The following is an 18,511-nucleotide window of genomic DNA, read 5'->3' on the forward strand; positions in this document are numbered from 1 at the left end:
GAGAGAGACACGGAGAAAGAGAAAGAAAATAGATCACTCTGGGGCATGAAAAATACTATGAGAGAGAAAGGAGAGGAGGATGAAAAGAAGGATGATAGGAGATAGTTTTATATGGAAAAATATCAGGAATTAAGAACTCTAGAGAGAAGGAGACATAATGAGTAGGTGAAAGGAGTTGAAAAAAGAGAAAATGCAAAAGGGAAAAAGACAGAACATGGTGTTGCCTCAAGGATTTTCAAATGCACTACGGGGGCTGTGAGAAATGCAATAAAGTAACAGTGATTTTTACATACATAATCATCTCCTGTATTAACATATTTGTAAAATTATTTAGTTTAAATTTTATGGGGGTTTAAAATGTTTGCACAGATCTATACTTACTCCCGGCTCAGCTACTCTTTCTACAATATCAACAATTTTCCTGATTACCCAACAAAGGATGGAGGCATGTTGGATCTAAAGTATCAACTGGTTTTTTAATTACCCAGCAAAGGACAGAGGCATTTTGGGTCTTTCTTCCAGTTAAAGAAATTAAAAATGAATTTAACAAAACACACAATTTTGATTTTTGATAAGTTACCCTTAAAAGTCTCCTACAAGAGAACGGGGAGCAGGGAGGTAGTGAGCGATATGGTCTACGGCTAGATGAGCATGGTATCTCTACCATACAACCTCATCTCATTAACTTCCCAGTCTTGCCAAAATCAGGATCTTTCAGCTGTGCCTCCTTACATGAAAATTCCACTCTGGAACAGCAGGAGCACGCTCTGAAAGTCACAGCCACTCTTGTCAGGACAGGGAGAGCTGCTGACAGGTATTCTAGAGTGGAAGCATGGTGCAAACTAGCATCAGTCATCTTGGGGCCCATATCCTCTGGGAGAGTGAAAAAGAGGCCGGCCCCGATTAGTCATGGCACCCGATGAAGGTGAGAGCACTCACATGGAGTTCCTTGTGGAGCGCATTTCAACCAGCTACTACTGGAGCGCTGCTTCTGTGGTGAAGGTTTTGAAAACAAATGAAAGACACCATCTCCCAATATTTCTAGAACAATGATACAGGCCAGGCATCCTAGAATACAGTCTGGGTCCTCTTTAAGGCAGTATTTCAGGGAACCTGCATAGTAGAAACGCCAGCCCAACACTGGAATGGCAAATGCAAATTCTATAGAGACTCTCTAGAAACAGAATTAAAAATCCTAGAAAAAGAATTTAGAGTCTAGGAATCCTTAAAGGCCCCACAATAGGTTATAGCCCATAGAGGACAAACTAGACTATTGGCCACAGAGAAATCCAAAATAACATTTCTTTGTCTTAAGCCGGTTGACTAGACTTGAAAGAGGTTGAGGCTCTTATAACTGCTGCAAATTTACCTACACTGAATAAGGTTAACAGACAGGGTTTAGAACTTCTCATTTCAGCAGAAGAGGATACAAGGGCTAGACGTGAACCCAATCCCAATAAATAACCAAGTTCTGATGGCCTGAGCAATGGATTTTTATAAACAATTTGAATCAGGCTTGACACCTTGTCGGGTGAACTTTTCAACTCTTATCATCCAATCACAAATTATTTCACTATAGATGGTGGTGGCAAATATCTTCCAAATTTACGATCCGGGCAAACTCGATAACAAAAATATGAGTCCGAAACACTGATCGCTCTCCTGTATTTGAATATTAACAGTTTTACAAAATGTACTAAATGATCATGATTTACACAAGTTTGAGATAAAGGGGGTGATGTGGATACGTTATTCAATGTGTGAAGAGATCTTTACAAAACGTTTGAAAAACTTGCTTTGTTTTAACAAAACCACACGTGACTATGGATTTGAACATCTTTGGACCCGAAAGAACACACTCGGAAAGTAGTTTAAAATACAGAATGTAAAATATATAATACAATCACACAGTTTTAATTCTGGTTATATCTCCGCCCTTAGGACCAACATATGACTTTTTCTCACTCCCATTCCAATATTGTAATTTATCCTAACTCCCAAAAGATATGCCACATAAAGTACAGTATATTCATTTAAGACAGTAGAAGAGTTTTGCCTGAACCCTGTTTGGGCCAAGGAGAACAAATTAATTCCCTTTTATTACTCTTCAGATTCTCCTCACAAGACCTTGGCATAAGCCTTTGCATCCTCATCAAACAGTGCTATTAATTGATAGTTAACTGAAAAAGTATGCATTTATGTTAGAACTATGGACTTTACTACCATTGCTGGTACAGCTATTAGGTTATCCAAATAACCCAAAGATTGTGACTATTGCGCTTGGAACCACTACTGTTTTGACTCATACGTGACAAAGCATGTCACAATTTCCAAAATGCCATCATTTCCTTCACTTTGAGTATTTCATCTCTGGTGATTAATACATTTTCTTTGAAAGGACAGATCCTGTCCTTAGTGGGGCAGGCAACTGACTGATAATTACTGACTGATGTCCAGAACAAAGACTTTCCTCAGCTTAAGGGTTAGATGGGGCTTCTTCACATTCCCCATGAAAAGCAAGTAAAGCAATACGTGGTTTGCTCTGTTGTCTTGGCGGTTTCTATGTGGCATTTAGTCAAAGAATACTCCTCCATCAGCCTTTTAACTAGAGTAGCATAAACATTTATGTCTTCCCTCCCGAGACTGGCAGCATCCACTGGCAAGCGTTTTACCAAATACCCATGAATAAGAGCAAACAAATGAAATAGTTAGATGTCAACCTTTGACAAATCTGAAATACATACAGACTTACTCTGGGATGTGAAAGTGTGAATCCTTTCAATCTATTTTGGCCACAAAAATAAATTCTTGCTTAAGCAGAATGGTCACTCTGAAGAAGTACATTTTGACTTGTCACATGGCAGGCCTTAGGATGAGAAAAGATCTGTGTTCAATCCTTGAGGAATATATTCTTGGGCCTCACTGTCTATTGTGCCTTTTGTATAACTCTTTTGTGTGATCGCTTGTACCTCTTCAGTAGCAACAGTACAAGCTCCTGTCTGGTCTTTTAGTTTTTTTAATGACAAACTGCGAGAATTGGATGTATCAATCCTAAATCACTTCATCCAGCAATCTGTATGATATAAATAGTTGAATGATCTTAGCCTCGCTTTGATCTGCTTTAATCGGAGAGGCAGAGGATACGGATTAGGGTGGGGCACATATGCGAATCACTTCTGGTTTGGGGTGGTACCTTTTTCAGCACTATCAATACTGCTCCCTTTTGAGTATGTACCACCTCTGTTCAACATCCTCAGTTGAAGGACTGCATCCATTGCCATTGTATGGTGTGGCTCAAATGGACGTGGTAATCCAGGGCCTCAAAGAACTGTCTTTGTCTAGCAAGTCTAATGCCAAGTCTGTGTATGACCGCACCATTGCTTTATTTCCAAAGATGACATACACATAGATTTGGTTGTAGAAGTTTTTTTCTTCATATTATCTAAGGTAACATCCACTTGATTATGAAACCGGGGAAGGCCAATAAGAGTCAACACCCGTGACCCTGATGCCCAAAAGCCAAAAATGCAAGGCCTCGATAAATTTTTAACTCACTCAGAGCTAATCTGTCTTTGGGATGTATGGGACTCATCAACTTATTTCTACATGGTGACATCAGCAAGGTTCTGGCATCCTGGACAATCATCACTGCCCTCTTCCAGAATTCATGAAGCAAAGATGGCTGTGGGCTCATCCCACAGATACACAATATATTGAGCTACATGTGTTGTAACTTGGCATGTCAAAAACTGCAAGCAAAGATGGTGCTGCAAAGTCATCTAATAGCCTCAAGTCTTTCTTTCCTAATCTCAAGGTATTCCCCCTGTATGGCAAGAACTACCCATCTCTTTCTTGCTAATGTAACGAATACATATATGGCATTTGGTCAACTTAGCTCATAAATTTGCTTTTGTGGTGCTGGCTCATATTTTTTTCCAGCTGTTTTAAGGACTGTCCATATTGTAGCACATTTCTGAAAAACATCAATATAGTCGACTTACTGTGTACATGGATTGTCAAGTAAGTACAGAGCAACAGTGAAGCTTTTAGAGTTTGAATAAAAACATATCTAAGGCATTCCAATGCAGAATTCGAGATGCTATGCAAACAATTAATTGTAGGATAACTGATCATCCAGGTGCAGGGTAATTCTATTCTATAATCATCCCAGACATCTGCAAGACCATATTGATACTGTTCCTTCATTTCAGGCACCCAGTGAATGTGTCTATCTGCTTCATGACTTGGTGTTTGCCCTGTTTTTCAAATCATGAATAGGATGCGTGTCTTTGGTAGAGGACTTGATCAGAGTCTACACCTAATTCCACTATTAAGCAATTACTGCAACATATGTTGGGACTGGAGTTAAAACACAAAATTAACTCTGTCTTCAAATAGGGGACGAGTGTTTGGCTGGATGAGATCTTGGACTGCAAGATAAATGCATAGCGATAAAGATATAAAAGTAATTTACTTCAGCACATAGTTCAAGAGGACTGTTTCCTACGTTGGCATACGTTGTCAAAATGCTAGCTATCCACTTCCGGAAGAAATAGAACTCATGCCACTAAGCAAAAAACTTTAACAGTTTGTATCAGCCAACATCCTAATACTGTAATACTAAACTGAGATAACGGTGTACTTTCTCCAAACACTAGTTTCTGATGCCAGTACAGGTTGTCAGGTGTAATGTAGGCTTGTACACAAGAATTAGTTTTATTAGGTCAGAGACATTTTTTTCTCCATTGGATGGGTATCGTTTGTTATTCTACGCCTCTGTAGTCTTGAGAATGACGAACATCCAATGATGGAGAGGTACTTTTTCTTTTTGGCACTGTAGTTCTCCAGCACAGATAACTTCATCATTCATGACCAACCCACCTACCTTCACCTATAATGGAACTATCGATGTTGCCTTTTATGAATCTTTAAGGAGCACATTGGTTGCTAAAGGGGTGGTGGACTCGGAGGGGTTGCGCACCATTGCATGAGCGTTTCCGTCTACATTTATGTTTTTCCTCAAAACAGAGGGGTTTACTTAAAAAGATTTTTAAAGTTTTTTAATTTTTTTATTTAATATAGTAATTTTATAAGTGTTTTCAAACACTGCTGTAATATCATAAGTCTTAAATGATGAAGGAATCCATACTAGACAATTATAATTACATGTAAGAAACTGTACAACTCCATCTTGTCCGGACAGAAGGACTTAAACTGGCTCCACAAGCCTCCATCAACAACTGCACACTTACTGGCCACTGGAAGCCAGTGCTATTGAAGTGGGCGCTGACTCTGAAGTGACTGGGACACGCTGTGTGAGGGTAATGCAGGGTAGATCAGTGACAGGTACTCACGCAGCCTGCATATGGGGCAGTTGTTGGCTTGATATCTTAGTGTGTCTGCACAGGTGTTGCAGAGGCACAGGTGGCGGCATGGTAGGATTAAGGTGTCACGGACATCGGAAAGGCAGACTACACACTCAGCGCTGTTGTCACTGACCTCATCTTCCGCAACCTGATTGTGGATGACACAAAAAAAAAAAAAAGATCAGACAATACTGCACTTAGATTCATCATCCAGAATCTCCTATTTTCAGAGCATATATTAGGAGGTTCTGTGCATAAAAGGAAAGGTTAATAGAGGAGAGTTCCAAGTAGGGTGAAAGCAAATAAAGCAACATTTCTGCTCAATAATCACTTGGTGCAAGTATGTATAGGCTGCAATTCTCTGTGGTATAACAAAGATAAAAAGGATTAGAAAAGAGGAAGACAATATTTGTAATGAATTGACCCAGTTAAAACAAACACAAGGTAGAAAACAAACGTGGATAAGCAGACTGTCAGGAAAGGAAGAGTTTTGTTGGTTTCTTTGACAAGGCAAATAGATCCTAAGCCCGTATGTAAACCCAGGATTTAAATTCAGGTTCTCATGGTGACTACCAAAAAGTTGGTAGAAGAAAAATCTGTGAAATAGTTTGTAAACTGTAAGACTTCTGTGCTAAAAAATAGAAACTGTCAACCAGAAGAAAAATTATTAATAAACCAAACATTTTATAGTAAACCTTTCTATGTGCAATATGCGGACCACCATGTGTACCCCCTCCCCGGTGCTGGCAGAGGAGTTTTTAGGGTTCAGCGTGCAAGTGCATGCACTAGTGAATGGGCCTCGCTTGCAAGACTCTATTGTGTTTAGTAAAGGGCCCAGAGCCCACCTGTCGCTCACCATTTCTCGGTTTCCGTGGCACTCTTCTTTGCAGCCTCGTAATTCGTCACGGGATGCCTGGCATCATTTCTGTTCTTCTGTGTGGAGCAGGAATCAAGCACTAATTGATTTAACTTAATTAGTGCCCATCTGCTGCTCCAGACATGATTGAGGTACTATTTGTTCTTTCACAGGGGATTTCCATGTATAATCATAAGCACGGAATAGTCCCGCTCACCTGCGGGGACCCCGGAGCACTTCTTCAAAATATCTTCTTAAGTGGATTTTTCGCCTATCTTCAGGAAGGCCTGCAAATTCACTTAAGAAGTAGACAGATAATGCAGCCTATTTAGAAATAGGCTGAACTCTCCATCTCAAATCAAAGAAAAAGACATTACATTATAATCTGATAGCAATTTATCAACAGAATTAATCTCCTTCACAACCCCCTTTGGCATCATCGAGATGAGGAGAGGAGCCCCATAGGCTGCCATTTTATGGCTGAAAAAGGAGACCCTGCCTTTAAGAACCCAGTGACCTCCTGTATCCTACCATGCACAGCTGGCGGCAGTTGCTTTGGTTTTTTTTTTTCCGGATCCTGCTGACAGGACTCTGGAGTATTGAGCTCGACCAATTTTTTGTTGTTTTTTTCAGAAAAATTCACTTCCGATTTTGAGTGACAACCCTTTCACTTTATGTCTTTGGTCTTTCTCCAACCATTTCTGCTACTTTCTGACTGAAAACTGTGTTTTTTCCCTATCAAAAAATGCCATCTCTTTTTGATAAATGCCCATACTGTGGGAGAAAAAAGGCAAAGACTGATCCTCACAGAGTATGTGTTCTCTTTCTTACAGATACCCACAAACCTGATCCCTGCAAGATCTGTAAGATTTTTTCCAGGAGCACCCTACGTGATGGGAGAAAATGTGCCTGCAAGGTATGGAAGAGCGGCGGAAGAGTAAGTCCAAGTCTTCAAGTGGGACCTCTGGGAGAGGAGAGGCATAGTGATCTATCAGGGTTCTGTCATCGGCCTCTGGATGGCTCTTCAGGCTAAAAGGCCTGAAAAACGTTGTCGGTCCCGTTTGACGTCAAAGGTGTCGATGTCAAGAACAGGGGCAGCGTCAACCTGTTCACCATCCCTTCAAGGATCAACATCGAAGAGGCGACGCATATCGACGTTGGCGAAGGTGAGATCGACAGTAAAACCACTGTCACAGCAAAGAGCCTCAACGTCGAGGAGTTTACTTACGGCCACGCTCCCTCACCGCTCACCATCGAGATCCTGGTCGACATTGACACATCATGTCCATATATCCAGATCAACGTCGAGACGAACGAGTTACTTACCTTCGATAACGACTTTTCTGGTGGATACATTAGCTACCTGTGGATTCCTCACCTAATGAATACTCCCATGGCGCCAGCATTCAACGGAAATCTTCTTACTAGTCTCTGCACGTCGACGAGGACGTCACTCTAGCCCACGCGACGCCGTCTGACGTCATACAGGCAATAAGAGGTCCTCGACGACGTGCTGACGTCAGTACCAATCATTTTTTACGTGCATGAGAACAACCAGGCAATGCAATGAAAGAGCAAGGCAACATCCCATTACATTGTAAAAATACACAACATTGCATGAATAACTGTAAATCTTTTATATATATATATATAACTCTCTCTTTTTAAAATATATATACACATCAAGTATATACACAAAGATATATACATATATACATATATATAAATATAATATATACAACATCTATTGCACCTCAAAGACCAAGAGGAGCGTACTCAAGGATTACTTGGTAAGACCAGAAAGGCAACGGGGAGGCGGGTGGGACCGTGAGGAATCCACAGGTAGCTAATGTATCCACCAGAAAAGTCGTTACCGAAGGTAAGTAACTCGTTCTTCTGATGGATACAACTACCTGTGGATTCCTCACCTAATGAATAGAGTCCCAAAGCAGTACCACGCCCGGCGGTGGGTGCCTAAATGGTCAAACCAAGAAATCCTGCAGCACTGACCGTGCAAAATGGCCGTCCCTTCTAACCTCAGAATCCAAACAGTAATGTTTTGCAAAAGTGTGAAGGGACGACCAAGTTGCGGCCTTGCAGATGTCGACCACAGGAACACCTCTGGCCAAGGCCGAAGTGGCCGACCTAGCTCTGGTGGAATGAGCTCTAATGCCCTCAGGAGGATCCTTCTTTGCCAAAGAGTAACAGATTTTAATGCAAAGAACAACCCACCTGGATAGTGTTCTCTTGTGGACTGCCTTTCCTCTCCTCTTGCCCACGTATCCAATAAACAGCTGATCCTCCAGCCTGAAATCCTTTGTTCTATCAATAAAGAAGCTCAATGCCCTCTTTAGGTCCAGACGGTGCAGTCTTTCTTCCTCTTTGGAAGGATGAGGCGGAGGATAGAACGTGGACAAAGTAATTGCCTGAGCCAAATGGAAAGGTGAAACAACCTTCGGGAGGAAAGCAGCCTTGGTCCTCAACACCACCTTATCCCCATAAAAAGTTGTATAAGGGGGCTTTACTGATAAGGCCTGCAACTCACTCACTCTCCTTGCTGATGTTATAGCTATCAGGAAGACTGTTTTTAAAACCAAATACCTTAAGGGGCAAGAATGCATAGGTTCAAAAGGGGACCCCATAAGGAAAGTCAGGACCAAGGACAAATCCCATTGCGGCATAACGAATGGCTTTGGAGGATATTTATTTAGAAGACCTTTCAAGAATCTGATAACAATAGGGGATTAAAATAAAGATGGTTGGTCTGGAAGACATATGAAGGCTGACAAGGCCGATAAATAACCCTTAATGGTAGCCACTGCACAACCTTTCTGCGCTAGAGACAGAGCAAAAGACAAAACGTCCGTTAGATGAGCATGCAAAGGATCAATCTGCCTCTCTCCACACCACGCAACAAATTTAGACCATCTATTAGCGTAGATAGATTTAGTGGAGTGTCGCCTGGCCGCTAATATAACATCCACTACCTCAGGCGGGAGAGAGAAGGAACTCAGGTTGCCCCGTTCAATCTCCAGGCATGTAGGTGCAGACTCTGGAGGTTGGGGTGTAAAACCTGCCCCTGCGACTGCGAGAGGAGGTCTGCCCTGAAAGGGAGACGGAGCGGAGGGCACATTGAGAGTTGGAGAAGGTCGGAGTACCATACCCTCCTTGGCCAATCCGGAGCTATTAGGATGACTAGAGCCCGGTCCTGGCGAATCTTCCTCAATACTCGAGGAATCAAGGGTATGGGAGGAAACGCGTAAAGCCACTGGCCGCACCAGGTTATTTGAAACGCGTCCCCCAACGCTCCCAGCATCGGATACTGGAGGCTGCAGAATAACGGACAATGCGCGTTCTCTCGAGTGGCAAACAGATCTACCCGAGGAAACCCCCACCTCTGGAAGATTAAACGGACTTGATCTGGATGGAGACGCCACTCGTGGTCTGCCGAGAATTGGCGACAGACTGTCCGCACGCACGTTCAAGACTCCGGCCAGATGGTTTGCTATCAAGCAAATCTGATGGTCCTTTGCCCAGGACCATAGTCGAAGAGCTTCTCTGCAGAGAAGGTACGACCCCACTCCTCCATGCTTGTTTATGTACCACATCGTGGTAGTATTGTCCGTCAGGACCTGTACCGACTGACCACGAAGGGAAGGGAGGAAGGCCTTGAGAGCCAGACGTACAGCCCGTAACTCTAACAGATTGATGTGAAACATCTGTTCCTCTGGAGACCAAAGGCCTTTGATCTCCAGATCCCCCAGATGAGCTCCCCACCCTAGAGTGGAAGCATCCGTTATGACTGTGGCCACTGGTGGCGACTGCTGGAACGGCTTGCCTTGTGAAAGATTGTTGCTTGCAATCCACCACTTCAAATCCACAGCAGCATCTCTGGAGATCTTGACAGTACTCTCTAGATCCCCTTTGTGTTGAGACCACTGCCTTCGGAGGCACCACTGAAGAGCCCTCATGTGCCAGCGAGCATGCGTGACCAACAGAATGCAGGAGGCAAACAGACCGAGCAGACGAAGGACCTTGAGGACTGGAACTACCACTCCATTTCGAAACATTGGAACCAGATCCTGAATATCTTGAATCCGCTGAGGCGGAGGAAAGGCTCGGTTCAATGTTGTATCCAGTACTGCCCCTATGAACAGGAGGCGCTGAGAGGGCTCTAGGTGAGATTTGGGCTCGTTCACCGAAAAACCCAGGTCGAACAACAACTGGGTTGTTGACTGCAGATGATGCGACACAAGCTCCGGGGACTTGGCTTTGATCAACCAGTCGTCCAAGTAAGGGAATACTGCTATCCCCTTCCTTCTGAGTTCTGCCGCAACCACCGACATCACCTTCGTGAAGACTCGAGGTGCTGAAGTAAGACCAAACGGAAGGACCGCAAACTGATAGTGCTGCGATCCCACCACAAACCGGAGATACTTCCTGTGTGACTTGAGTATCGGGATATGAAAGTAAGCATCCTGCAAGTCGACAGACACCATCCAGGCTTCCTTGTTCAACGCCAAAAGCACCTGTGCTAGGGTCAGCATCTTGAACTTTTCCTGCTTGAGGAACCAATTCAAGATCCTCAGGTCCAGGATTGGTCTCAAACGACCATCCTTCTTGGGAATCAGGAAATACCTTGAGTAACATCCTCGACCCCTTTCCTGCTCTGGGACCAACTCCACCGCGCCCTTTGAAAGGAGGGCTTGCACCTCCTGTTCTAGCAACAGGAGGTGTTCTTCTGAACAATAAGAAGGGCGGGCGGGATGAGGGGCGGGAACTCCCGAAAGGGAAGGGTGTAGCCTTTTCCCACAATACTGAGAACCCAAGTGTCCGTTGTAACAGTCTTCCATTTGGTGAGAAAATGCTGTAATCTTCCCCCTACAGGAGAGGAGTGAGTGGGAAATGGTGGAAGCCTAAGGCTGCTTCCCCTGCTGCACCCCGCCAGAGGATGAGAAAGAGGCAGAGTGCTGCTGAGAGGCTCCTCTGGTGCGGACCCTACCTCTCCCTCTAAAAGATCTATAGGGATGGGAAGAGGCAGGTTGCTGATATCTTCCCCGAAAGGAAGAGGAGGAAGAGCCACGCCCAAATCCACGAAACCTCCTGAAAAATCTGGAAGAGGCCGTGGAAGAAGGAGCTTGGAGCCCTAACGACTTAGCCGTGGCCCTGCTCTCCTTAAAACGTTCCAAGGCCGAATCAGCCTTGGCTCCAAACAGTTTGTCCCCATCAAACGGGAGATCCAACAATGTGGACTGTACATCCGCAGAAAAGCCAGAGTTACGGAGCCAGGCCTGCCTCCTTGCCACCACAGTTGTGCCCATTGCTCTGGCTACCGAGTCGGTCGTATCCAGTCCAGTCTGGATAATCTGGGTCGCAGCAGCCTGGGCATTTGAAACAACATCCAAAAGACCCTGGGGAAGCTCTGTAAATGATGAGGAAATGTCATCCATCAGAGCATGAATATACCTCCCCAGGATACAGGTTGCGTTGGTGGCCTTCAACGCCAGACTGCAGGACGAAAAAATCTTCTTGGACTGCGCCTCTAGTTTCTTTGAATCTCTGTCCCCAGGCACCGTCGGGAAAGAACCAGGCGCTGACTTGGATGAACAGGAGGCCTGCACCACCAAGCTCTCCGGCGTAGGGTGCCTAGACAGAAAACCAGGGTCAGTCGGAGCCGCCCGATACCTCCTGGCCACGGCTCTGTGAACTGCTGGGGAAGATGCCGGCCTCTTCCACACCTCTAACACCGGATCCAGCAGAGCGTCATTAAATGGCAAAAGAGGCTCCGCCGCAGCTGAGGCCGGATGTAGCACCTCTGTTAGAAGGTTTTGTTTAGCCTCCACCACCGGCAAAGGCAGGTCCAAAAAACTAGCTGCCTTCCGTACCACTGCGTGAAAGGAAGCAGCCTCCTCAGTATATTCTCCCGGGGACGAAAGATCCCACTCAGGGGAAGTGTCCAGCCCACTGGCCGACTCCAGACCACGCAGCCCATCACCCGAATCCTCTAGCTTTCCTTCCTCCAGGGCTCGTTGGTACTCCTGCTCCTCTAATACACGGAGAGCACGTCTCCTCGAATGAAGCCGTTGTTCAATACGCGGAGTCGACAATGCCTCCGCCGAAGTCGAAGATCGGCGCCGATCTTCAGAAGCCACCGACGCCGCGTCCGGCGCCACAGGTAACTTCGGCGCCGACGAAAGAGCAGTCGAAGCAGATGGACCCACCGGAGTCACAGGCCGAAATCCCGACGTCGACATCGACGGGATGGAAATCCCCGGGGCCAATCCCTCTGAAGCCACCGGAGCGGCCACCGGCGCCGACACCGGCGCCGAGCCCACGTTCCCAAAAGGGAGAAAGGGCATAAAGGGTGCCGGCCGAAGAGGCGCAGGATCACCCAATGAAAAGGCCAAAGGCCCAGCAGGAGCACCCCCTGGAGCCATCTGTTGGAAGATGGCATACATCGCATTCAAGAATGCGGAACTATCGGCTCCAGGGGTGGGAAAAGCCGGATACTGGGGTGCCTGTCTCGGAGGCGACCCCGACCTCGACGTCTGCAACGCCGGAGAAAACACCTGAGGCTCCAATACCTCAATCACCGACGCCTGTCCAGGTGAAGTCGGAGACGCCGGAGAGGGCAACGGCGTTGAAGGATGCGGCGTAACCGTGGGACTGATCTCCCATGTCCTTCGGCGCCGATCCGAAGACCTGGAACGAGTCTCCTTTGAATGACGCTGAGATTCTCTACGGCGCCGGGAGTCTCGATGACGCCGATGTCTTGGTGAAGAAGACTTCTTGTGATGCTTCTCCTTCGATTTCGCCATAAACAGCTTTGCCTCACGTTCCTTGAGGGCCTTTGGATTCATGTGCTGGCATGAATCACAAGTCGAGACGTCGTGGTCGGAGCTCAAACACCAAAGGCAGTCGGAATGAGGATCCGTCACTGACATCTTGCCTCCACACTCACGACAAGGCTTGAATCCAGACTTTCTCTGCGACATTATTACCACAGCGAAAGACTACGCAGCAAAAATACACTGTAACCACAAAAGTAACAGTTGCTCCCTCGAAGATAACCGTTTCGAATGCACGGAAAAAAAGGAACTGACGTCGGCACGTCGTCGAGGACCTCTTATTGCCTGTATGACGTCAGACGGCGTCGCGTGGGCTAGAGTGACGTCCTCGTCGACGTGCAGAGACTAGTAAGAAGATTTCCGTCGAATGCTGGCGCCATGGGAGTATTCATTAGGTGAGGAATCCACAGGTAGTTGTATCCATCAGAAATACCCGATCTAGACAGACTTCACCATCGAGATGTCAGATCATCCTCAGCAAGTAGATCACCATCAAGGGAAAGAAGAAGGTCGATGTCTATCACAATTTTCAACTCTTCAGGCTTGAAGGAATGGCACAGAAAGCATAGGATAATCTATAGTCCACCAGACTCGGATTACTCGCGCACCTATTCTCCATCAAGGGAGGCTCCAGCTGACGTTCTTCCAGAGCTATCTATTATCCTGGTATTAGGGTCGCCAACAGTTGGGTACACAATCCCAGCAGTACCAACGATCCTACCAACCCTACGACAGGAGACAACCTAGAGAAAGGGCAAACCAACGTCCTTCTCAGGGAAGCAAACAACCTACATAATAATCACTTCACCCTCTTCCTTTACCGACTCCGGTAGGGGGAAGCATCCAACATTACTTGGAAAAATGGCAAAACATCACGCAAGATGCCTGGGTTCTGAATATTGTTCGCAATGGATATTGTCTAAGCTTCACCAGTCCTCCATCTTCAATTCCTTCAAAGGCGTCAAGATTCAACATTCCACATTTGCAAGCGGAGGTAAACATTATTTTACAATAACAGGTGGTGGAGCATGCTCCTCCTCATCAACGAGGAACTGGGATATATTCCAGTTACTTTCTCATCAGGAAAAAATAAGGGAACTAATTCAGACCCATTCTCGACGTTAAAATGGCCAACTGATGGATTTGGCGAGAAAAAGTCTGGATGCTATCATTACACCAAATTTTTCTCCAGTTACATCAAGAGGGTTTGGCTCTGCTCCATCGACCTTCAAGACACATACTTCCACATACCAATAGCCAGGAAGCATTGGAAATTCTTGAGGTTCATAGTGGGACACAACCATTATCAGTATCAAGTACTTCCACTTGGCCTAAGGCCAGCACCCGAACCTTCTCCAAATGTATGGCAGTAGTTGCTGCCCATCTCGAAAAACACAAAGTATTCATCTACACATATCAAGACGATTGGCTAATAAAGGCGTCCACATTTCAGGAGACTCAACTGCACTTCAATTGGACCTCTGATCTCCTCCTTGTTCAGCATTCCGTCCATCACTTGTTCTTTTTGCATTTGTCGCCCTAAGTGGGAAGGGTATGCCCAGATGTGGGTCCGGTGCTTCCCATGCCACTAGATTCAAGCTAGCCTGGCAACCCCGAAACCGGTCCCAGGATGCTTGTTTCTAGTCCAGGGAAGACCTGGCCTGGCAGTTCGGGCTGGACTGTTCCCATGGGGAACAGGGTCAAGACTGATTTGCATATGGCTGGGTCCAAACTGGAATGGCATGGTGAGCAAAAAAACTGATGGATTAAACCCAGATCTGTGACTGGGGGTGAATGTTTGATTTGGTCTACATTCCGTCCATCAACTGTTGTTTTTGCATTTGTCTAGTCCAGGGAAGACCTGGCCTGGCAGTTCGGGCTGGACTGTTCCCATGGGGAACAGGGTCAAGACTGATTTGCATATGGTTCGGTCCAAACTGGAATGGCATGGGCAGCAAAAAAACAATGGATTTAGGCCCAGATCTCTGTACTGGGGGTGAATGTTTGACATTGTTCAGCATTCCATCCATCACTTGTTGTTTTTGCATTTGTCACCCCAAGCGGGAAGGGTATGCCCAGACGTGGGTCCCGTGCTCACTATGCCACCAGATTCAAGCTAGCCTGGCTGAAGAGGGGTGATACCCCGAAACCGGTCCCAGGATGCTTGTTTCTGGTCCAGGGAGGACCTGGCCTGGCAGTTCGGGCTGGACTGTTTCCATGGGGAACAGGGTCAAGACTGATTTGCATATGGTTGGGTCCAAACTGGAATGGCATGGTGAGCAAAAAAACTGATGGATTAAACCCAGATCTGTGACTAGGGGTGAATGTTTGATTTGGTCTACATTCCGTCCATCAACTGTTGTTTTTGCATTTGTCTAGTCCAGGGAAGACCTGGCCTGGCAGTTCGGGCTGGACTGTTCCCATGGGGAACAGGGTCAAGACTGATTTGCATATGGCGCGGTCCAAACTGGAATGGCATGGGCAGCAAAAAAACAATGGATTTAGGCCCAGATCTCTGTACTGGGGGTGAATGTTTGACATTGTTCAGCATTCCGTCCATCACTTGTTCTTTTTGCATTTGTCGTCCCTCTGATCTCCTTCGACAACTGGGCCTTCGGATCAACCATGAGAAGTCAACCTTTTTCCCAGCGCACATGATACACTACTTGGGGGCTTCCATCAATACTCTCACAGCAAGAATGCGTCCTTCGGAGGATAAACACTTATCAATCCTTTGGACATCTCAAGCTCTCAAGAAAACCTCTCACCCAACCGTGAGAGAAGTATCCTCTCTCTCCTCAGCTCGAAGGCATCCTGCATATTCCTCACACGAATGCCCATCTTCACATGAGACCATTACACAAATGCTTCGAGGACCAGGGGGGCCACCGGACAGCAAAATGGGACGACAGGATTCAGCTTTCCAATCACGCTAAACTGAATGGTGGCACTCCCCAGCCAATATCCTAAAAGCACATCATTCCATCAGGACATTCCTCTTCAAACTATAGTTATGGATGCCTCGCTCCTGGGATGGGGAGCCCACATGGGCCACCTCAAATTCTGGGGAAGTGGTCACAAAGAGAGTTGACATATCACATCAATCTCTTACAGCTGCACGCAGTTCATCTATCGCTGAAAGTGTTTCTTGCATCGGTCACCTCCAACTCCCTGCTTGTTCAGGCGGACATTACTACAACCATGTACTACCTCAACAAACAGGGAGGGACGAGGTCCAGGCCCTTATCTCACAAAGCCCAGATGATCTGGAAATGGCTTCTGGCCAGTGGTTTGTTGATAACTGAGACTCACCTTCCAGGAGAGCAAAATACCCAAGCCGATTCTCTCAGCAGACTCATCCACGAAAACCACGAGTGGGTCTTAAACGATGAGGTCGTGCAAGACATCTTTCAGCGGGGGGAACTCCATCCATCGATTTGTTTGCCACTGCAGAAAACACCAAATGCCAAAGCTTTCATCGAGGTACTTCCAACCAGGATCAATGGAAAATGCCCTATGGATTAACTGGTCCGACAAATTTCCTCTACGTTTTTCCACCAATTCCCCTTATTCTGGCAGTCTTCATCAAACTATCCCAGTCGAGAGCCAAGATGATACTCATAGCTCCGGTGTGGCCAAGTCAATGGTGGTTCATCCATCCACACCTCAAGCTGCTATGCAGACCAGAACTACTGACAAAATTTGGAGGCCAGAGGGTGCATCCCAATCTCTCCTCTGAGTTTGACAGCATGACTCCTGAGCTACTGCAGTATGGACAACTAATTCTTCCACAAGACTGCATGCACATTCTTAAGGAAGCAAAGCGACCTTCCACTGCCTATCCTTTCATATGGAAAATATTCTGTATATGGTGTTCATCTAAAGAACAAGGACCCTACCACCTGCCAAGAAGAGGTCATTCTTCCATATCTACTCCATTTGGCACAATCTGGCTTGCAGTTCACTTCTATAAAAGTCTACCTAGCAGCTCTAACTGCATACAGAAAATGTCCTTCACAAACCTCTTTTTTCAAAATCCTGGTCATCAAGGATTTCTTAGAGGGTTTGAAAAAGGTCTATCCTCCCATTGGGAGTCCTTCTCCTCCAGGGGAGTTAAATATAGTCCTCTCACGACTTATGCAAGATCACTTCAAACCCATACATAAGGCCTTTCTCCAACACTTATCTTGGAAAAACACTTTCCTAGTACCCATTACATCTGCCCATAGAGTGAAATCTAGGCACTCTGTTCACATGAACCTTACACCGTTTTTCATTCTAACAAAGTAATCATGAGAACTCATCCAAAATTCCTCCCAAAGGTAATTTTGGATTTCCACGTCAACCAAACTATTTCGTTGCCTTCCCTTTTCCAGAATCCTTCCACTCCAGTGGAAAGATTTCTCCATTCCCTGGATGTAAAACGAGTTCTCAAATTCTACCCAGACAAAACATAAAGCATTTGCGAATCAGAACAATTGTTTATCAACTACAGTCCTCTTCGCATAGGCTTAGCCACCTTTAAGCAGTGCATTTCACAATGGATAGTGTCATGTATTTTATTATGCTATCAAAACACTACCTACTGGACCAAAAGTACACTCTACTAGAGGGGAAGCCGCTATTGCTGCTATGCTACGCAATATCCCATACCAGAGATTTGCAAAACTGCAACCTGGAAGTCAATTCACACTTTCACTAAACACTACTGCCTAGATTCCGATGCTTGAGCAGACACTCAAGTAGGGCAGGCTTCCCTCATAAATGTATTCGCTTGACATGTTTCCATTTCACTCGGTCTCTTCTCCCGGTCTCCATAGGGAAGGGCTTGCTATTCTATTCAGTGCTTATGACTAAACATGGAAATCCCTTACAAGAGAAGGAACGGTTTCTTACCTGTAACTCCAGTTCTCTCGTAGAAGAATTTCCATGATAAGTCATAAGCAACCCTCCCTCCTACCGGGAGAAAAGGCAGAGTCACACTGTACAAGTCTAACGTCGACCTTCAAAAGAACTGAAGCAATTGCCACCAGCTGTGCATGATGGGATAATGGAGGCCTCTGGGTTCTTAAAGGCATAGTCTCCTTTCTCACCCACATAATGGGGCTACTCTGTCCTCCTCTCATCTCAATTATGCAAAAGAGGTTTGAGGGAGATTCATTCTGTTGGCAAATTACTATCAAATTATATTGTACTGGCTTTTTCTTTGATTTGAGATGGCGAGTTCAGCCAGCGCAGCCTATGTAAATAGGCTGCATGATCTGTCGACTTCTTAAATGACTTTGCAGGCCTTCCTGAAGATAGGCGAAAAATCCACAGAAGATATTCTGAAGAAGTGCTTCGGGGTCCCCTCAGGAGAGTGGGACTATCCAGTGCTTATGACTTAACATGGAATTTCCCCTACAAGAGAAACTGTTCTTTCTTTTTCACTTCTAGTGCCC

At 45.7% G+C, this 18,511-nt stretch overlaps 1 protein-coding gene across 3 annotated transcripts in view; it reads right to left on the reverse strand.

Annotated features, from left to right (window-relative positions):
- Positions 1 to 18,511, reverse strand: part of RNF157 (ring finger protein 157) — a 494,906-nt gene that overhangs the window by 296,110 nt on the left and 180,285 nt on the right. For all 3 annotated transcript variants that reach the window (XM_069200214.1, XM_069200215.1, XM_069200216.1), the window contains exon 10: positions 5,355 to 5,514. In XM_069200214.1, the coding sequence (XP_069056315.1) occupies positions 5,355 to 5,514 (160 nt within the window). The remainder of the gene's footprint in view (positions 1 to 5,354; positions 5,515 to 18,511) is intronic.

The sequence above is a fragment of the Pleurodeles waltl genome, chromosome 7 (assembly GCF_031143425.1).
Source record: "Pleurodeles waltl isolate 20211129_DDA chromosome 7, aPleWal1.hap1.20221129, whole genome shotgun sequence".
NCBI classification, from domain to species: domain Eukaryota; kingdom Metazoa; phylum Chordata; class Amphibia; order Caudata; family Salamandridae; genus Pleurodeles; species Pleurodeles waltl.